The sequence below is a fragment of the Elgaria multicarinata genome, chromosome 8 (genome assembly GCF_023053635.1).
Source record: "Elgaria multicarinata webbii isolate HBS135686 ecotype San Diego chromosome 8, rElgMul1.1.pri, whole genome shotgun sequence".
NCBI classification, from domain to species: Eukaryota; Metazoa; Chordata; class Lepidosauria; order Squamata; family Anguidae; genus Elgaria; species Elgaria multicarinata.
In genome coordinates this window covers 77,663,317-77,683,725 of record NC_086178.1, presented here as the reverse complement: position 1 = coordinate 77,683,725, position 20,409 = coordinate 77,663,317, and the positions used below count along the sequence as shown (strand labels likewise).

Here is a 20,409-nt window from a genome sequence, read left to right as displayed (position 1 = left end):
AGTTTACGTGATTTACTGTTCTTTTATCCATAGGAAGTATTACTTAAAAGAGCAGCTGACCTTGTCGAAGCCCTATATGGCATGCCCCACAACAACCAGGTAAGTTCTCTTAAGCAGTTTCTCCTCAGTTATATATTTACTTACATACACACAATATAGTAAACTGGTACCTGTTCTTTGCAAACCTGGCAAATATCAACACATTATTTCAATGCACAGCTCAGTTCTATCTGCTACCTTAATAAGGTGAAGCAATACTGTAACGGGAATTTCAGATTAATTTATTTCCCTCTAAAAGCCAGTTTTCCTGTCAGAAATGACAATTAAGTATAGATGCCAAAAACATAAGCAGTCATTAAGACAAAAACAATCTTGAACTTGGGCCAATATATTGGTGACTAGCATGAAGCCCTAAGTAAACCTGCTAAGGAAAAGGAAAGGAAAGGAACCTCTCATGCAAGCATTTGAGTCATTGCTGACTCTTAGAGGGACACCTGCTTTCACTGATGTTTTCTTGGCAGACTTTGTAGTGGGGTGGTTTGCCATTGCCTTCCCTAGTCGCAGTTACCTTTCCCCCAGCTAGCTGGGTACTCATTTTACCGACTTTGGAAGGATGGAAGGCTGAGTCGACCTGAGCCAGCTGCCTGAGAACCAGCTTCCGCTGGGATCGAATTCAGGCCGTGGGGAGAGTTTCGGCTGCAGTAACTGCCGCTTACCACTCTGCGCCACACGAGGCTCGAAAATAGTACAATAGTACCTGCTAAACACCAGATAAATATGCATTGCATATTACAAAATAGTAGAAATGAATTTGCAATGCAACCAAATGAAGTACATTTTTACAAATGTCACCCTAGTGGAAGTGTTAAACAAGATATTGTACTATTTATCCTCCTAGATTCATCACTGGTAAGGTTTACCTGAATATGTGCAACACTTTGTTAAATAAAAGAGGATGTAACACACATATCACGCTTACTAGAATCTTAGGTTAACCTGCAGCGTATATTATTACCTGATTCCAAACTAGGATATGTGGTGACAGAAGAAATTATTCTACATATTAATCATTAATTCTTTTACCATTTGTAGGAAATAATCCTGAAACGAGCAGCAGATATTGCAGAAGCATTATACAGTGTGCCACGCAATCACAATCAGATTCCTACACTTGCCAACACTCCAGCTCATACTGGCATGATGGGAGTAAACTCATTTAGCAGCCAGCTAGCGGTTAATGTTTCAGAAACATCACAAGCTAATGACCAAGGTACGTGAAAAGTTAATTTTAAGAATTGTGTATCCAAGATGTTGCATAGGTTTATCACTTTATTCCAGCACCTTATGATGTGGTGTGCTGATATTTGAGGAAAAAATAATAAAAACACCAAAGCTAATAGTAACTAAGTTTGTAAAATTGTTTATATGAAATTGGAAAGTCACTAACCTCAGCCTGGTGAAGACCCTAATACACATGCATCTTTGGCTTTTGTTATATTTCCAATTGACTAGCCACCTCCAGTCCCTACCTGTTTAATCACACATCATCTTGTATATTTGGTAAAGACATGACGGTGATGGGTGTTTAATTGGAAATGCGGAAAAAATAATTAGTGCAGATGCAAAGTTTGTGTTTGGGCTGGATTTCTGGATCCCAGCTAACATGAATGGTGATCACTTACTGAACATGAATTTTCAAGTTCAAGTATGCTTTATCCAATAGTATGTGGCAGTAGCAGCAATTATTAGAATTATTGTAACAAACATTGCAAAATAACCCATATGACTAAAGAAAAAACAAAGGGAGATACTAATGAATATGATGTAATCTTATTAAATACGCTCATATATGTTAATGCTTATAACATAACTGACTGATCATGTAGTTGTGCAAGAATAAATACATTGGGCTGGCTCGGATGTAATACTAAACCATACTTTAATATTAAGAAAATGAGACTAGCCTCCCCTGGGATCTTATTTTAGAGTGTCTGGGAGGAAAAAAATGGAGACTGTCAATTTCATTCTTAAAAAATCTAACCACAGCTTGCTGTGTTATCTGAACCCAGAGGAACTGTTTAACCTTAAATAAGTCAACTTCAAAGCATAGCTTGAAGATTTACCATAGTTTAGGGTTCAGATGGCACACTGAAGTTTAGTTAATCTAAAACAGAAATGGAAGTTTCCGATCTCAACTCACAACTGTACTGGGGGAGCAGAATGAGGAGCGTCTGAGCTTGGGAGAGCCTGAGCTCATTTTTGTGACACTAAACCAGAAGTGGGAATTGGTTTTAGCTGGAGGGCTGCCTTCCATTTTGGAGAAGCTCTTGGGCACCACATTCCAGCAGTGGGCGGGGCCATGGATAAAAGTGGATGGGGCTGAAAATCCATCCCCCCCCCATTCCATTGTTACCAATTTTTATTGGGTGCATGCTTACTCACAAATAAGCATGACAAGTCTCTGCATGTCTACTCAGAAGTAAGCAGGTCTGAATCACTCAGCAGTACTTTCAGATAGCATCCCAAATAACAACACTCTGCATGTCTACTCAGATATAAGCATGAGTAGCATGTCTACTAACAAGCAAGTGGGACAAACCCCTGCAGTGTCTACCCAGAAGCAGAAAAAAAATCATTCAACAGCACTTTAAAATACCATCCCGAACACCAAGTCTATTCAGAATTCAGAGATGTCTTTTATCCCCCTTGGCCAGCACGGCGTGAGGGGGAGAAACAGTAGTTGCAGTGGGGAGGAGAGGAATAAAGGCTTCACGTGTTGCTCATGTGCGCCATGTGAGGCAGGGGTGGAGCTGAGGCTATAAAGGCTGGTCCCGCCCCTTACTCAGCCTTGCTATGCCAGAAAAGGGACAGTAACCACTCTGGCACATTTTAGGTAATTGGCATATCCAGAGCTCCTGCTCCTTGCAAGTTTCATGGCTCAGGTGTCTGGATATGGTATGCATTTGGAGATCCTCCTGCCTCATCTACTCAGGGTTTTACAGCTCTGTGGGGGGGATGACATGGGGTGGTTTCCCCACACTCTCGAAGTGTCGCATAAGAAAGGGGCCAGGTTCCCTGACTCCTGGCTTAAGTAGCCTGAGATTAGTACATACTGATTCCCACACTTTTCACATGCAGATCCAGGGAGGGGTTGAATTTGCCTTGTTGTTAAATAAAGAGGCCCTATTTTATCCTAAGCTCTGGTGTCTTTATTCCGTGCTCCCTTCTCCACTGGCAAAAAGGGTGTTTCTCTCCATGGAAGAGGGGACAGGGCTCAGGGAAGAAGCAGCCAGGCCAGAAGAGGAACTCCTGTGGGCCAGAAGTTCCCTATCCCTGCACTAGACCATGGTGTATTGTTACATCCAGACACAACATCTAGGGAAAGCTAGTTGTGCCTAAATTTTATTAAATCAATAAGACAGGTTCATTGTCACTGAAGCTGCAATCCTAAGCATACCTAATAGGGACTAACTCCCATTGAACACAGGATTCCTATCATGGTTTCCTAGCATGGATACGATTGCTCTATAACTTTGTCTAAATCAGGACGCTGCATTCTTTCCTTGATATTGTCCAAATTATTATCCTTTTGCAAAGTATGTGAGTCAAACTTGCTTGTGTGATATCGATATCATAAAGCTATTCTCTAGGTTGGAGCAGGGTTAATTTTCCACTGATGCATAAGTACCCAGTAGAAGAATTTGCTTACCTTTAGTGTAGAAATATCCAGCATAAAAATTAAGATTGGAAAAAAAAAAAAACCCCACCAAAAAACACCACAGACTGTTAGAGTTAAATCACTACAGCAAACAAGTCCCACATCCTCCTTTCTGCCACCTCTGGCATTTGAAGTCCTGGAAAGACAGAAAGTTCATTCAGCATGTTGGTACAAACCAGCAATCAAGCCTTTTGATAATTACTACTAAAGACAAATGTGAGGGAAACTGACACAATGGGATCGAAAGGAGCTTTGTTGGCTGTCTCTGCCAGGAGCAGCGGCAACTCAGAGTGATTGCAGATGATTTAAGTAGGGTTGGCGTGATAAGGTTATCTTGAACTGCAAAGAGACGATAGGGCAGTAGCAGACAATTTAGACCAAAGCTGTGCAATCAATTAAAAGTGTGTAATGTATGATGCGGTAGGGAAACCCTTCACCCCTTTAAATAATAATCATTTTCTTGGGATGGTTTTTTCCCCCTGTATCACAGTAGGTTACAGTCGCAACACAAGCAGTGTTTCCCCGCGAGGATATGTTCCGAGCAGTACTCCTCAGCAGTCCAATTACAACACAGTCAGCAATAGCATGAATGGATATGGCAATGCAGGCATGCCCAATCTTGGTGTACCTGGTTCCCCTGGATTTCTTAATGGCTCCTCAGCTAACTCCCCTTATGGCAGTAAGTGTCGATTTCTGGTACATGTTATCATTATATAGAATCCTATTTGTTACAAAAATATTTACTTTGATTTGATTTTCTACAATGTGAGCTACTGGATAAAAGGAGGGGTGACTCTGGAGGCTGGACATTTAAAAAAGAGAGAGAGAAAAAAAGAAAAGAAAAAGAACATGGCAAATACATTGGTACATGCCAAACAATTATAATGATTAAAAGAGGAAAAAATTAAGTACCAGATCGGACTGCACAATTCGCAACCAAAGTCCAACACTAGAGAGTTTGCCTGTTATCCAGAGCGTGGCAAGCCAAAGCATTTTATTTTTTCCATATATAGATATATTTTTCTCTATTATAAGAGGCAAGGCCCTATCAATCTCTTTTTTTCTCCCCTCCATGTTTGCCATAAAAATCCACAATATGAGTCCTGATTATTTTTGCTTTATTGCAGTAGTGCCGTCAAGCCCTACCATGGCAGCCTCTTCGGTCACCCTCCCTTCAAACTGTAGCAGTACACACGGCATTTTCTCATTCTCACCTGCCAATGTCATCTCTGCAGTGAAACAAAAGAGCGCCTTTGCTCCTGTTGTCAGGCCCCAAGCTTCTCCTCCACCATCTTGCACCAGTGCAAATGGAAATGGACTTCAAGGTGAGCTGGATCTCTGTATCATTTTTTTTGTGTGTAATTGCAGACTTTTTCAGACAAAACACAAGAACATTAAATTTTGGATCTTAAAAACAAATTGCATTTAATCACTGGCAAATAATAGAAGAGAAAAACCCAAGACTTAGCTTTTTTTTAAATTGGCTTTGCATTGCAGGTGCAAGGCCTTGATATTAAATGCAGCAGCACAAAACAAAACCTGCCATTTTACCTTATGCTGGTTAGACTTAAACCTTGCATTAGAAGAAATAGTAGCTATTTTTCCCAGTAATTCCCCTTAAGGTTTTGTTTCATACATTAATTTTTAAACTAAACACACAATCCTGAATGTTTCTCACAAATCGGATGTGTTCCTTGTTCTTCTTTATACGTTTTCTGCATGCATTTTTGATAGACACGTTTTAATCAGCAGCATTTCAAGATGTGCTGTGTTTCCTCCTTGTGTCATTATTTGGAACCTGGAGAATCTTACAGAATGTTTGAAGCTGTTGTTCAGTGTTGTTATTGTTCACCCTCAGATTCATTACTAGGTTTTGTGCTCTTATTGGAGCTTACTCCAGTTAAACTGCCCATAAAAAAGAAATCAGGATAAATAACTATAAAATAGCTTGTAGAATTTACATAGTCACTTGCAGTCATTGGTACAAAGTGTGAAAATTTATAGAGGGAGCAAAATCAACTGCAAATACTCTTTTTAAAGAGATTGCTGGTCATTAAAAAAAATCTCACTACTATACATTTTTTCAAATGCAGGGCCCAAACCTGCCTCAGCTGAATCAACTTGAAACTCAACTGCAGTGGACACCAGAAACATACTCTAAGCACTTAACACCACATAGCCTTGGTGGAATAGAGTATAACTAGTATTGATTTATTTACAGTGCAGCCACCATTCATTCTCCAAGTACCAGGAAGGAAGGAAGTCTTAGATCACAAAAGCATGTATACACATTTTAGATACTTTATATTATACAGCGAAATATCATCATCATATACTTTATAATGTACATACACAACCCAAAGGCTTTCAAGCTTTGGACATATATTAGACATATAATAAATATAAAATGAATATCATTGAAAGGGCTATAAAGGGACTTGAGGAGATCAATCTCATCTATGCCTATTAAATATGGTATTCTTTAGGGATTTTTTTTAAAAAGAAAATCTGTTACTTTTAAAATACCAAGTGATGGAAATCTATCATTTCTGAATGTGATTGTTTTATCTTTTGAAATGAAATAAGCATTTGGAAAGCTAATTAATTTTTCATTTTAATCTGAAGAACTGTTAACCCACCATAGTTTAGGCTTGAACATCCTTCAAAACTTCAGTTTGATACTGAAAGTCTAGTAAAGTACATCGCTTTCATCCTACTTCATATGTTACCCAAGAAGAGTAATCATATGTCTCAACTGCACATTGAGAGGAACACTTGGGATGGCAGACCCTAAGATTTGACCAGCTTTATGCCGTAATATAAAGATTTGATATATACTCTAGAGTTTTTGATTACACTAGATCAGGGGTCTCCAATCTTTTTGAGCCTATGGGCACATTTGGCATTTTGAGAAAGTGTCCTGGGCACCCCCACAAATTTGCTGCTGTAGGGAGATGAATGCCAATCACAAAAATATTGGGAGCGTTCCCCTTATCTTTGCTTGTGTGTGTGCCTGAACGTGTACCCTGTGTGTGTGTGGTAATCTCCGAATATTCTCTCTCTGGCTGTTTCTTTCTCTTTTTCTTCTCTTCCTTCCTTTGGTCTGTCTGGCTCTCATCTCTCTCTCTCTCTCTCTCTCTCTCTCTCTCTCTCTCTCTCTCTCTCTCTCTCTCATATTCTCTCCTTCCCTCCCTCCCTCCCTCTCTCTCTGGTTCTTCCTTCTCTGTCTCTGTCTCTCTTCCTGGCTCCTCCTTGCTTCCTTCCTCCCTTCTGTCTCTTTGACTCCTCTTTCTCTCTCTCTTCCATCCCTATTAAAGCCAATGGAGCGATTTGTCCAGTGGTTTTAACAGGGAAGGAAAAGCCCCTCCTGCCAAAAATGGCTAAAGGGTCCTTTAGTGGGTGGTGGACTTCACACACGTGCCAGCCATTTTTCAGCAGGGGGGAGCTTTTGTCCCTCTGTGCATGTAAAGATTCACTCCATTCACTTCCAGAGAGGAAAAATAGCTTTGAGGGTACCTCAGCCTGGCCTTGCGGGTGCATTGGCACCTGTGGGCACTGTGTTGGAGACCCCTGCTCTAGATCTTCACAAGGGCCTTCCCAAAAATGTAAATATCAGGAGTCAAACCAGATCTCTCCAACTCTCACCTATTCTTGTACTTCTGTCACTTCCACTTCTCTTTCAGCTCCTTCCCTCTCACTTATTGGAAATATGACAAGTCGCTTCCTCTCTTCCTTCTTTTCTGTTTCATCATGTGTGAGAGTCCCTAAACCCTTCCTTTTTCCCATTCTTCTATGCAGGAGTCTCTGGAAATTTACCAGTGCCCCAGCCCTTTCTTCCTCCCTCCTGGCTGTAGTTTTAAAACCCCAAACCAGTTTAGGAATCCTTTGTAGCCAGCATCCTCTTCCTCCTCCTCCAGCATCTACCACTGATCTCAGGAAATGGGAGAGGTAATTATGAATATAGTTTGCTAAATATGTGAACCTCCTCCCAATAAATATCCTTGACTGTCTCAGTGTGAATGGGCTTTGTTCTATCATAAATGCCATCTCAAACTCACAAAAGGAAAAGTGTTAGCATCTCAGATATTCCTTACCATTGAGAATCCAAACATCCTTGCACCTCTGCACAGTGAACTGCTTGTGTAAAGAAGGGCTCACATAATTTGGGCTAATTCTCCATGCCAAAAGCTTCAAAATTATGGCATTTCCTGGCTTGATCATGGTTAGCCTGAACCACATTGGAGTCTCTTCAAGAGGCAATGTTTGCAAAGAGCATCCACGTGGTTGGGCTTCCTAGAGTCAGCCACATTGCAGGACAGAATGTGAAGTGTTCCCTACTGAAACACTTACAAGGTTTTAGATGATATTTGTAAGATAGCCAGGCGGAGGAAAGGGTTCAGTTGGTTTTGAAGTTGAAAGCGAAAGTGTTCTGAAAAGGAATGTTATTAACACGGCATTTAAAACATATTTTCCACCGTAGAGAACTTTTACCCCGATTGAGAGCAATGTTCACAATGCTAGGGAAACAAATTTTCTGTACTGAACTAATCAGGTCAGAGGTTTTTGAAAAACAGAAGAGCTGATTCAAGCATGCATAATGAGGTGATATGTTCCTCACATGGGCACTTGTACCTCCTTGAGATTCATGCGGGGAGGCATTTGCTTGAAAGCAGCCCCTCATGAAAATCACCAGCATATCAAAAAATTATCTCATTAGAGAAAAGGTTGACCTACCTTTCTGTCTCTGATGTGGTACATCTTGGCATAGAAGTAACTTATGCATGGACATTTGCAGTGCAAACTTAAAGTAGTATAGTCTCCATGTGAGTACAGAGTACCTCATACTTGGTTTTTGGTGTGTTGCTTACTGGGTTGTTTACAGTATTAAATTATTTTATATGTGTATCACTGGCTGTAGAAGCAGGGATTACATTTTAGAAATTAATAAAATATGCAAATGTGCAATCTGATTATTGCTTCAGAAACTCTGATCAAACAGAGCTAAAGTTATACAAAAAAATGTGATAAAGCAGCAAGTGTGAAACGTTTGCTCTTAACCCATTTAGTTACTTTGATAATTCCACTCTTAATATCTCTCCTGAGACTAGCTTCAGGGACAAACCAGAAATTTATATGATAGTAAAGCAAGTACATGATTTGTCTGGGTGTGTGAAAGAAATACTGTGAACAGGACATCTTGAAAAGAGAAAATAGGATTTCACCTTATGGGCCCCAAATGTATACTAGGTGGGTTCCACCTCCATTTTATTCTGTTGGAACTTGTAATGATGTGAAGATGTCTGAAGACCCATAACGCTAGTTTTGAGAATATCCAAACTTCTTTCGTCCTATCTCATTGCTGGTTTAACAGCAGCAACAACAACAACATGTTTACATTTTTAAAAAGCTTATATAAATTTGGCGAAAAATATAAATAAAAGACAGGCAGGATAGAGATATTTGATACTTTATCCTGCCAATTAATAAAGTAGTATTAGAGCAGAATGAGAAAATGCAATTAATCTTTGACACCAGGATTCTATTAATGCTGATTTCTTTTAGGTAGCTTCTGAAGCCTGAAGGCTCTTCCTGACACATTAAACTTTCTCAAAATTACTTTATATTCTTCACATCTAAAAATACAAATACAAATACAACTTTTGTAATAATTACAAGCTAGACTAAAATGTATCTAATATTTCTCAAAAAATCTTAGGTTGTTTCAAGTGTGGTGATATAACAACAGTGCAATCTTATGCATATCTACTCAGAAGTAAGGTATATTGGATCCAATGAGGCTTATTCCCAGCTAAGGGTGTATAGGACTGCAGCTTCAATTAATCTCAATACTGAACACAAGCAGTACCTGAGAGGTCAAAAGGGACCCCTCAGAATTTTTCCGCCCCATACTTGAACACATTAATGCACACACATGGTTTAGTGTTGCATGTGAATACAGCCAACATATCCTACACAAATTTCAGACAAAGTAAATGCTGGCATTTTAACAATGGTTAACAAGCATTACCTTGTGTCATGACCCAACTTCGTCACAGAGAAGGAGGAGCCAGCTAGTTAGTAGTGTTCAATATGGACATTTCCCACTGGAATGTGTCATTCTCTGTTTCGCTGGTCCACAATGCTGGAACACTGTATTGTCTTCTCAAAGAAGACAATAGGCTGTGCCATAGGCTGTGAAGGTGCTGGGCCTAGACACAGGCCCAACATAGAGCCTGAGTAGTCCTCTGGACCAGAGGCCAGTGAAATTGGACCCCCAGAAAGATCCCCTGAGAACCAGTACCCTTTATACCAGCGCTTCATGCTCTCCATGCCTGCACTAGGTGGGAATTGATGCACAATGCAGAAGGTGGGAGCTGATTGCGAGGCAATGGAATAAATAGGCTCCAGGCCAGAGAACTACCCTTTAAAGTTCTACAGTCTTTAGCATAGGGGTAGAGCCTGGAAAGGATACTCCAGCAATATAAGGCCTCTGTTGAATGCCAGACCTTGACAGAACAAGTTACCAATTTGGAGCTATCCATGGTTCTATGACTCCAATCCAACCTGCTACCCAATGAGACAATGGCTGGGCAACAGAATAACACAGCCACTCCTCTGGATATGGCTGGCCTCTCACCCTCGGGTTTCTCCTTGCTTCACTCCTTCTGACAGGACATCTTAAGCAACAAACTAGCAAATCATTCTTGACCCAGAAATGGTGCTCCTTTTGTTGTACCATTGCAAGACTCACTGCCTCATTGCTGTGAGCTGCAGTAGGAAGAATGGAGGGGCAAGCTAATAATTCTATGCTGGGAATTCTGTTTCTTCATCAATGATAGTGATCACTGTTCCAGAACCTCAGTAAATAGAAAAAAGAATGCATTTAGACAATTAAGCTAGAAAAACTTGAAGTGTGAGGATTTATGATCTCTGGCTCCATTTCCTTCCAACCAATAAAAATGATAGGCATGGTAGGGTATGACTACTACCCTGTACCTCAACACACCAGCAGTTGATCTTTATTGCATACTGCTTCTATCTTGCATGCACATGCATGTCATTAATGGCTATGTTTCTTTGAGAAGACAATACAGTGTTCCAGCATTGTGGACCAGCGAAACAGAGAATGACACATTCCAGTGGGAAATGTCCATATTGAACACTACTAACTAGCTCTTAATGATATGTAGATTTGAGACTTGAAGTTAGGTGCCTTTCTAAAAACAAATAAATAACTCTAGCCTTGCAAACAATGATCCATGGTGTGATCACCCACAATAAAATCACAACACCTGACATGCTCTTCTCTACTCCTCCCTGCCTCTACTGCCACTTGGACCCTGAAGTGGAGAAACTAATCCCTGTGTTCAGTACGAAGATGAGTAGGGGAAACACTTCCCCGTTACTGTTTCTGGTTCTTTTGGATCTAGAAAACTAAGTTGTGGCAGTGATGGTGTTGACAACACCACCATGGCAGGCTGTGGATTTCTCAAAGCCTTCTTTAGTGCAAGAGTGCACTACTGTGTAATTTGCTACTCAGGAGAATTCCTGGGGGCAATTGTTATCCACGCCCCAGATAACATCTGAGTTACAAGGCTGGTGTAACTGAATAATTATCTTTGCCAAAAAAAGAAAAAATTAAACGTGTGTATTACATAAATCACTTCTTCTTTCTCAAGCCAAACAGACCCTTCACTTTTCCTTGCAGTGTACTATGAAAGTACACAACACAGTTAAGTCACATTTACATTTTCCTAAATATACTCCCTGAACAATATCAAACAGCAACAGATGATTCCGCCCCCCAGTTTTGTTCTACTATTTCCACCCACAATATCTAAAACTAAATTTCTTCCATAATTAGAAATTGTACTCAATTACTTTGTCAACTACAATCAGAAATTAAGCTTATGGGAAGAATGTCTCATTATATAAATAAAAGTTAAAATACATTTTATATATTAGAATTTGTTGGTGAACATTTACAAAAATATTTAGCAGTATATTGTTAGGTATTTTGGATCAGTATAAAAATGAAAGGCCAATGCCTAAAGAATGTTCTCTGATGGTGCTCAACAGCTTGTGCATTTGAAATCAATGAAATCAATGGGATTAGTCATGTCAGATATTCACAAGCCTAGAGCTTGGACCAAGAGCAGCTAACCTGTGGCTTGTGAGCCATATGTAGCTCCCAGGTGATCAATGTGCCTGAGATGAATTAAGAGATTTTCCCTCCTCTAATTACAGGTAGGATACAAGGGCGCCCATGGCATCGCAATCCGTAGTCTGTAAATTAGATAGTGCTTAGGGGTTGTTGGCCTTACTAGGCAAGCCAGGGAAGGTTTGGTGGTGTGGTCAGAGAAATAAGAGTCTCTTCTCAAGTTACATGTGTGGTTTGGTAGGAAACAGCAGTAGCCAGCACTGTGAAGGTAACATCAGAAGCCTTAGGCCACCTGGGAGGAGTTCATGCTGTAGTCATGCTTCACATACCATCATTGCTCCAGTTTCCAGGAAGGTCACAATTCACCAGGAGGGCGATTTGAGTAGGCATATGTTTTCATATATTAATGAGAACAAGGGTTTGTAAGTGTATGTGCAGTGGAAACGTGAGATATGTGTGTGCATGTGTATATGATTAAGATGTGGGGTATGTAGCTCTCGCTCTGTGTGTGTGTGTGCATGTGCACATGCACACACACACACATACACACACACACACGACTGTTTGGAATCACTTTTGAGTAGGAAACAAGTGCTTAGCTTTCATTCTGGTTGGAACACATCCTGCTTGGTCTGTTTACATGTCACATCTCTTTCCAACAGGGTGGTGTTGTTTTAAAATTTTATTCTCATAATAACAACGCTGTGAAATGGCTTAGGCCAAGAGAGAGTAGCTGGTCCAAAGTTATTGTGTGAGCTTCTTGCAATAATCTGACCCAAGTTTCCTCAGTCCAAAACTCTAGTCACTACACCATGTGAGGTAGCCACTAATACATTAACGGTGCAATCCTATACATGTCTACTCAGAAGTAAGTCTCATTGATTTCAGTGATGCTTACTGGTAGGTAAGTGGACATAGGATTGCAGCCTAAAAACAGCAATAAGTTCATGTGTTTGATGGCATTGGTAATAGTGTCTTTGAGTTTATGCCCTGTTTGCAAGACTGTTATCTTTTGGTGGAAGACATAACATTTGTATTTTTTCAGGAAGAAATGTTTCACAAGCATGGCTTATTATGGTTTGAGGAAGGAGCTTCAGCTATCTGAAAATTTCCAACAAAACTAAAACCCAGTATCTAAATTACATTGTGTAAACTGTTTTAGTAATGGACCCTGCAGAATCATGAAATTTTAATCCTCTCGTGCATGACTATTTCACCTGCAATATAAGATGGTGAAAATTGGCTGAATGTTGCACTTAGCACTATTGGCTCTAATGTAACAATACTTGCTACCAAATGGTAATAGTGTTATTAGTATTTATTGCTGTCAATTAATGGCAGAGAGCTTGCTGCTGTAGCAGATAGCCAAGGCTCTGCTCCCTCCCTTGTCAATGAGCTGCAATTACCACAAGGGAATGTTTACTGGCCAAAGATTGTGAACAGCGCATCCCTGTGCTCCACCATTTGGCACTGTTTCTTCGAGCCCTGATGGCACCATTGTGCAGGAGCTAACTATACTGGAACTCTGCCATATTGGGGGAATTCACAGCTGGCAAGAACTGGCTGCGATCCAAGCAATGGCACATAGGGGTTGAAATGTAAGAGTGTCTGGCTGTTATGCTCCATCTGTAAACCTGTGACTAATCTTTCTAGGTAAACAAAGGCATGTTCCAAACTTTTATGTACATGATTTGCCTAACACCATCCATTATATCTAAGACTAGTGGTATCCGTCATGAAGACCAGGGTATAAAAGAAAGTTACTTTTATAGGAAGATTTTATTTAACCAATATTGAACAAGCTAGCAGCAAACTGCATGAAAAAACACATTACCACATATAATTGACTTAACGCATATGGTATGAGAGATGGCTTATGCATTCTGTTTCCCCCCAAACCAAAGAACAATGTGTACTCCAGCAGAATTCATGGAGCAACTGCCTAGAGTAGGCATTCCCACAGTTCCATATGTTCTATGAGGAAATACAATCCTTGAATGCTACTACCATGATTGGCCTTTGCAATCTTAAGATCAGACATGTACAAATATTACTGAATCACCATTGATTTTAATTACTGTCATTGCTTTAAGTAAACCCATGCATATGTTACAATGTAAGTAGCCAATCACCATGCAGGTGTCACAATGGCACTTTTGGACAGAAGATGAAGCATGCCTGTCTTTCCCAAATGATGCTTCTGCCTACTCCATGACTCAGTAGACTTAAGGCAAATCTACCCCAGGGAGCCTAAATATCTACAAATAATGTAACATAAATATTTCCCTCCTTCTAGTGCAGGTGCCTTATCAAACTGAGATAGAGGAGCTTACTTACTTCTGCCTCAACCTTTGCTGGGCCAGCTTCCCTGCCTTGGGGCCAATGGGTAGACTTTCCCCTATTCATAGCCTCTGTTGACCTTCACCTTATATTGCCTGGGGGCTGCCCCTCCCCAGGCCTCATGACTTTGCATGAGTATATCAGACACAAGTGGAAGTCCTGCCTCTGTCCCTTCTAGCCTCATGGTGTTTAAAGGGACAGGTCTGATGAAGTCTCCCTTGTTCTTAACAGATACCTCAGGGTGTTCACTGCATAAGCAATTAAGATTTTCCTTCCCTTAAACCTGCACCGTAGCTGCCAAACTGTCCTGCAAGCAGCCTCACTATAAAATCACAGTGTGGTATAAGCAAGGGTGGGAACATCCTGCCAGCCAATCTGGACCAACAGGATAAAATGTCCTATGTTGGTCTGCTCTGTAAACCAGCACCCAGTGAAACCCACAGTGCATATTTATTTATTTATTTGTTGCATTTCTATACTGCCCAATAGCCAAAGCTCTCTGGGCGGTTTATTGGGTGGATGCCAAGTTGAAAGGGGAAAGAGGAGGCTTTCGGGGAGGAGCTGCACCCTGAACTGTGGTTCCACCTCTTCTGAACCTGACATACCAGTATTTACTGCCTATCCCCTCTGGTCTCTCTTCTGGTGTCAGGTGCACAAAGTTCCACTCTGCCCACCTGGAGCAGGGAAATAGTGGGCATTTCCATAAAAAGAAAAAGAATTATGTTCATTAAAGTATATGTTAGGTTTGAGAAGTATTGGGTGTAATGGTAGAGCTGCTTTCAAGTTATGTTGACCAAAACTGCACACAGCTCAGGTCTTTTAGGCTACTTCTTTAGGCACATGGATAGTCAAAGAAAGAGAATGTATTACACACAACAAGCTTTCGGAAAAACTGTAACAGCAAATCTGAGATAAACTGATATTTTTTGAAATTAATGAACTGGGAAATTGAAGTTCACATCACTACATCAAAAATGTATTAATGTTTCTTGTACATAAATTAATGAGAAACATCATCATGACAAAATTTAAACACCATAAGGTTAAAACAGTCCAAATTACATTACTGCCAAGGAGTTAACTAGAATATAATGACAAAATTTAGTATCTCTGTGCTTAACAAGCCCAATCCTTGTACCATATGTGTTGCAACAGCTAACACACAGTGTCATTTATCAGAGAAGCATGTCTTGATAAGTTTAGAGAAAATCCCTGTTGCAGGTTTTGCTGGTGCAAACATTAGGACCTGTGGGCCATTCTTAGGATGAGGCACAAGGAACTACCAAGTGACCTGTTCCCAAAAAGTGCTTTGCACAGTGTTTCCCCAGGGCTCATGCAAGCAGCACCTATGGCTACTGCTTCAGTACAAAAGGCAGTGCCCAAACAAAGGGACTAAGAACTCTTTGCATTACTGTGGGGTACCTTGATCCTGGACCTTGTATGCATAGAAGAGCATGGGAACTGGGTTCTCAACATTTTTTACAAAACAAAATAAGATAGCAAGTAGAAGATTTTAATCTCATGTCTTTTTATAGTGCTTCGACAGATTCCAAAGCAGGTGTACTATACTTGACTTTGATCTCCAAAAGTCATTGACTTATTAAAGTCAGCATACCATTAGGATAAAGTACAATTAACAGAATGTCAAAACTGAAGCTTTCCACTTAAGCTTGAGTGCTTGGAAAGAGAGAAAAAGCTAAGGTTAGTCAGATTTTCATTTAGGGAACTTGAGAAGTGTCTGGTCCTTGATTGGTGAGTGAGCTGGCCTTGTCTGACATTACCAAAAGTGACCATGTTGTTTCTCAGCTGTCAACATAGGCAGTCTCTAGGGAGTCTGGGCCACTGTTTGCCATTAACAAAACGCTAAGAGAAATATCACACATGTGGGAGGCAGGATGCTTTGCACAAAAAAAATGTCAGAATCCTTTTCATTTTAAAAGTGAAGTCTTTACAGAATGCTGTGTTAGAAAATTCCTATTTTAAAAATAAAATGTAGGAGGAAAATGAAAAGAAAGCCCCTCTCTCATTGGAAAACCTATTTGAGTAGAAATAGACGGCAAAAGCAGTCTGGTAGGTACTGCATGCAAACCATTGCCCCCAGAATACCATTTAACATTATTTTAAATGGTGAAAGGGTCCATCAAAGGTCCTTTCAGATCAAAAAATGAAATAAAAAATAATCCACATCCTATCATGCTGTCTGTGATCCAGACATGATCTTCTACATGCCGTAGCAAACTTCTGCATGTATCACAGCTCATTTCTGGGTGTAATATCCTTGCATTCAGAGAATCTGTTCCACATCTGGAATTGTTTCACACAGCTAATTCAGTACATAGCTTGTCCAAGGACGTGCATATCTGCCTGCAAAGCTGCATGAGCAGTATGTTTTACTTCTGCTCACAGAACTCTGGATTATGACCCAAGTATTTCATGAAATATATTTGGTGGATGTTTCTAAATATTTTGTGAATGCTGGTGGTGTTGGGGAATATTTAATGCATGGTGGATTTTCTTCTACTTTGCAAGTTCAAATACATGTGTATTCATTTACCCATTTAATAATAGTTTTTTTCTTTTTCTTTCAGCTATGTCTGGGCTTGTAGTCCCGCCAATGTAAATTCATTTTTGTTTACCTACTGTAGCACCAAGCTTCAGAAGATGAGCTTTTTAGGGGACAAATTTAGTATATAAGACATGCTGATGGAACCAGTATCTTCAAAATACAATCAGCAAAACATTGAAATGCTACAAAAAAAACTTTGTTTAAAGATTTTATTTAAACTACTAAGAATCAACATGCAAACAATCGATTTCTTCATGAACAATTCCATTTTATTGACTGAACTTCTCTCATATTTTCACATTTCCTGGTCCTGAAGAATAAGGAAAAAGCGACGCCTATTTTGTATAAAGTTTCTGATTACGTCTTGGCTATGTCTAGTACTTGCTATGTGTCGGGAAAAACTTTGTGGATGCACCATTTTGATTATCATGAAACACTGATGAAAAACGCCTCCAAAACATTTTTCTGTACTCATAACTAGATTCACAATGGTTGTGTATCTCTATAATGTGAAATATTTTTTTGTGGTGAAAAAAGGGGGCCAAGGAGGTATGAGCCATCAAAACTGGAAAAAAAATGGATGAATATATGATTTGGGATAATTTTGGGAGCTAGGGAGGGTGGGAGGGTTTATCATTGCTTAACTTCATCTTAATGAAATGGAACTTTGTAACTTATTGTAGTTAGAAATTGTAACTTTGATATTGAATTCTCTTGCCTTCAACAAGCACACTGACAGAGAAAAAAAAATGCTACTGTCTGTTGGTAAAAAAAAATATACTTCCACTGCTAGAGCTTCCTGTTAAGCAAGTGTGATCTGCAACATTTTTTTCAACTTTTGCTAGCACTGTATACTATTGCATTCTTAGGCTACTGTGAAGTCTATGTTTCTTGTACCAGAAAATTGTCCTTTTGACTTCTAGATCCTTCTTCCCTAATGTGTTTTGTATGTGGTTATAAAATTGTAGACTTTTGTGATTTTGCCAAAGTTGTAGCTAAATATTTATACACTTGTCTTGAATTTTTTTCAGATCCACTTAAATATTTAGAAGAGCAAATTTTATTCCTTATAAAGATAAGGAATGAAATAGTCATACATTGCAACACTTTCTTTCACATAAACACTTGCAATCACCAAGGGAATTTATTTTGTAACATATCGATTATAAATATTGTATTTATCTTTGAAATTTTGTATATTGCTTTTCATCATTTTTTTCCTTGTATGTATGTTTTTGTCATTTGACTGGTATTGTGATGCTGTGAAAAGCATTAAGCCAAGAACAGTTGCCTTCATATGTTTCTGTTAAAATAAATTTGTGTTCATTCATTTCATTTGTATTTCAAAAAGTTGTTATCTGTTTGGACTTTTCATCTTTTCGTTATTTTGAGGAAAAGCATTGTTTATTTTTATATTATTTTTTTAAGTTATCTGAACAAATAATTTTGAAATAAAGTTGTTTGTTGTATAGTTAAAACAAAATTGTGCCACATGGCTGTAATAAATACTAGTAGAAAACGTGCATGTAATGCAGCCGCAAGAAAAAGAAGGTTCTCCTTTGGTTTTTTAAAATAATAATAATAACAATTTCTTCCTCCCTTTTGTCTCATTTCTGGTTTCTTTTTTAAAAGATTGTTTAAAGAAATCGTTTTAGTTGCCACCCATGACTTTGCCACATAGCTGAACTGTGTTTACTGATTTAAAAAAGAGGCCTAAAGCTTAAAAGTAAAATAAAATTCACTTCTGATGTTTTGATTAAAGTGTTTGCCACATTAACTTCTCGGATGCCTTAAAAGTAGACTTCTTTGAAGAACTTTTGTGCTGTTTTATCATGGGCTTACACCACAATTAATCACTACTAAATCTGGATGATTTATGGTGTACAAAAAGCACAAACCTGGGGTGTAATCTGTTAATCAACTGCAGCCACCCATTTTTTGTTCATTTCAGTGAGGCTTGTACCAGCCCTACGGAAATGACCGGTTTTGGCACCACAGCAGTGCTTGGTTGATTGCATCCTTGGTGTACAGCTATGTCACTCCTTGGTGTGTCTGCTTTCTGCTGCACTCTGCATAGTCTGTAACCCTGCACTGTTTAACAGATAGAAATGCTTTGTATGCAATTGAGATCACACATTATTTTATAAGTTGTTTTATTTCCAGAACTTTGTTTTGTAGCAAGACCTACAGCAGTGACTGTAATTTGTAAACTGGAATGACCTCTTTAATATATTGTGCCTGTTAGTGCCAATCTTTAGACATCTGATTCCCCCCTTTCTTTCTTTGCACTAAATGCTTTGTAAATGCAGCACTGCAAAAACACTTTTGCAAACTGCAGCAGAATTAAAGTTCTAAGCAAAAAGGAGGGACCATTTTTATTACAAAAATGCACATTTTCAGGAAATGTTTATAAAAGGTTTAAAACTGATACAATATATCACAAATAATAAATGTACTGCACATTTATTCTGTGGTAGCCAATAAGGCTTAGCTACGTGGAAAAGCCTAAGAAGTCACTTTGAAACTGAATTGCCTCAGTTTTATTTTGTATGAGTAAAGTTTTGATCTTAAAAAAAGAAAGGTCATGCATACATGTTAAGGAAGTTTGCAAGTTTCTTCATAAATGCAATCTGTTTTGTGTTTTAGATTAATTAGTCAATGCACTCATTGCTTCATTGTCTCCAAACTGAAAACTTCACTAAATGGTAGATTTTACTGTTAAAGACCCTACAATAAGATTGTTTTATCTGTACATTTTTCAGATATTTAACTGTATAAAATGTTCATTTTACACAATATTTAATTAAAGTATTTCTTGTCTGTGAATTTCACTTCTGGTAATTTTTCAGGTTTGATTATTAAAATAACAGAAGCCAGAAACAGTTGGGATTGTTAATTTCATTTTGAAACTCTCAAGAATGTACCCCCAAGGTGTAACTAACGACTGATTTACATGGTCATGTGCATTCCTAGAAGTTTCACTGCTTGATCTTCTGTGAACTGTTAACAGTGAAAACCATTGTGTTGCAGGGCCTCCACATAATTGGTTTTGCTAATGGATCATGATATACCAACAGGATCAGTACAAGGGTGTGTGTGGAGCAGGAAGGTAACTATTGTGCAAAAACAGCAATAGTATCAATAAAACCATAGGTCTGCACAATATACTTCTATGTTGCTTCCTGGCATGGTACCATAGTCACTTGGAAAAAGCCATTTGGATGTATCCAATGGTGTTGTTCCACTGACAGAAGCAAGTCCATCAGCAGAACTGAGAGGAGTGACTGACCCTTCCCCATACCACTGCCCCCCCCCCGCATGCTTTCAGCGTCTGCTCTGGAAGGTTGGGAAACCCTCTGGAGTAGATGTTCAGAGGGCTGAAGAGTGGAGAGATTAGGGGAAAGTCTCATTATATTAGTGGATGCCTGCTATCGTGACATTGGATTCAACCCATTGTCCACAAGCTGCCTTACACATTCCTGTGCTTTAGTCACAGAAAACCACAATATACAAAACATGGACTTATATTATTATTTTTTGTGTCAGTGGTTCTTACAATATGGATATTATAGTTTACAGAAATAGTCTGTTTTATATATGTCAGTAAAACTGTATTTCATTACC

The 20,409-nt window shown here is 39.1% G+C and overlaps 1 protein-coding gene across 3 annotated transcripts in view; it reads left to right on the top strand.

The window, feature by feature from the left end:
• The window catches only part of EBF3 (EBF transcription factor 3), a 182,132-nt gene extending 164,740 nt beyond the window's left edge, over nucleotides 1–17,392 (top strand). The window contains exons 12-16 of one of the 3 annotated variants that reach the window (XM_063132814.1): nucleotides 34–99; nucleotides 1,093–1,270; nucleotides 4,212–4,397; nucleotides 4,846–5,043; nucleotides 16,808–17,392. In XM_063132814.1, the coding sequence (XP_062988884.1) occupies nucleotides 34–99; nucleotides 1,093–1,270; nucleotides 4,212–4,397; nucleotides 4,846–5,043; nucleotides 16,808–16,839 (660 nt within the window). In that variant the 3' untranslated portion in view covers nucleotides 16,840–17,392. Of the gene's footprint in view, nucleotides 1–33; nucleotides 100–1,092; nucleotides 1,271–4,208; nucleotides 4,398–4,845; nucleotides 5,044–16,807 lie in introns of all 3 variants that reach the window. The other 2 variants (XM_063132815.1, XM_063132812.1) reach the window with 2 other exon arrangements.
• Nucleotides 17,393–20,409: the final 3,017 nt, after the last annotated feature.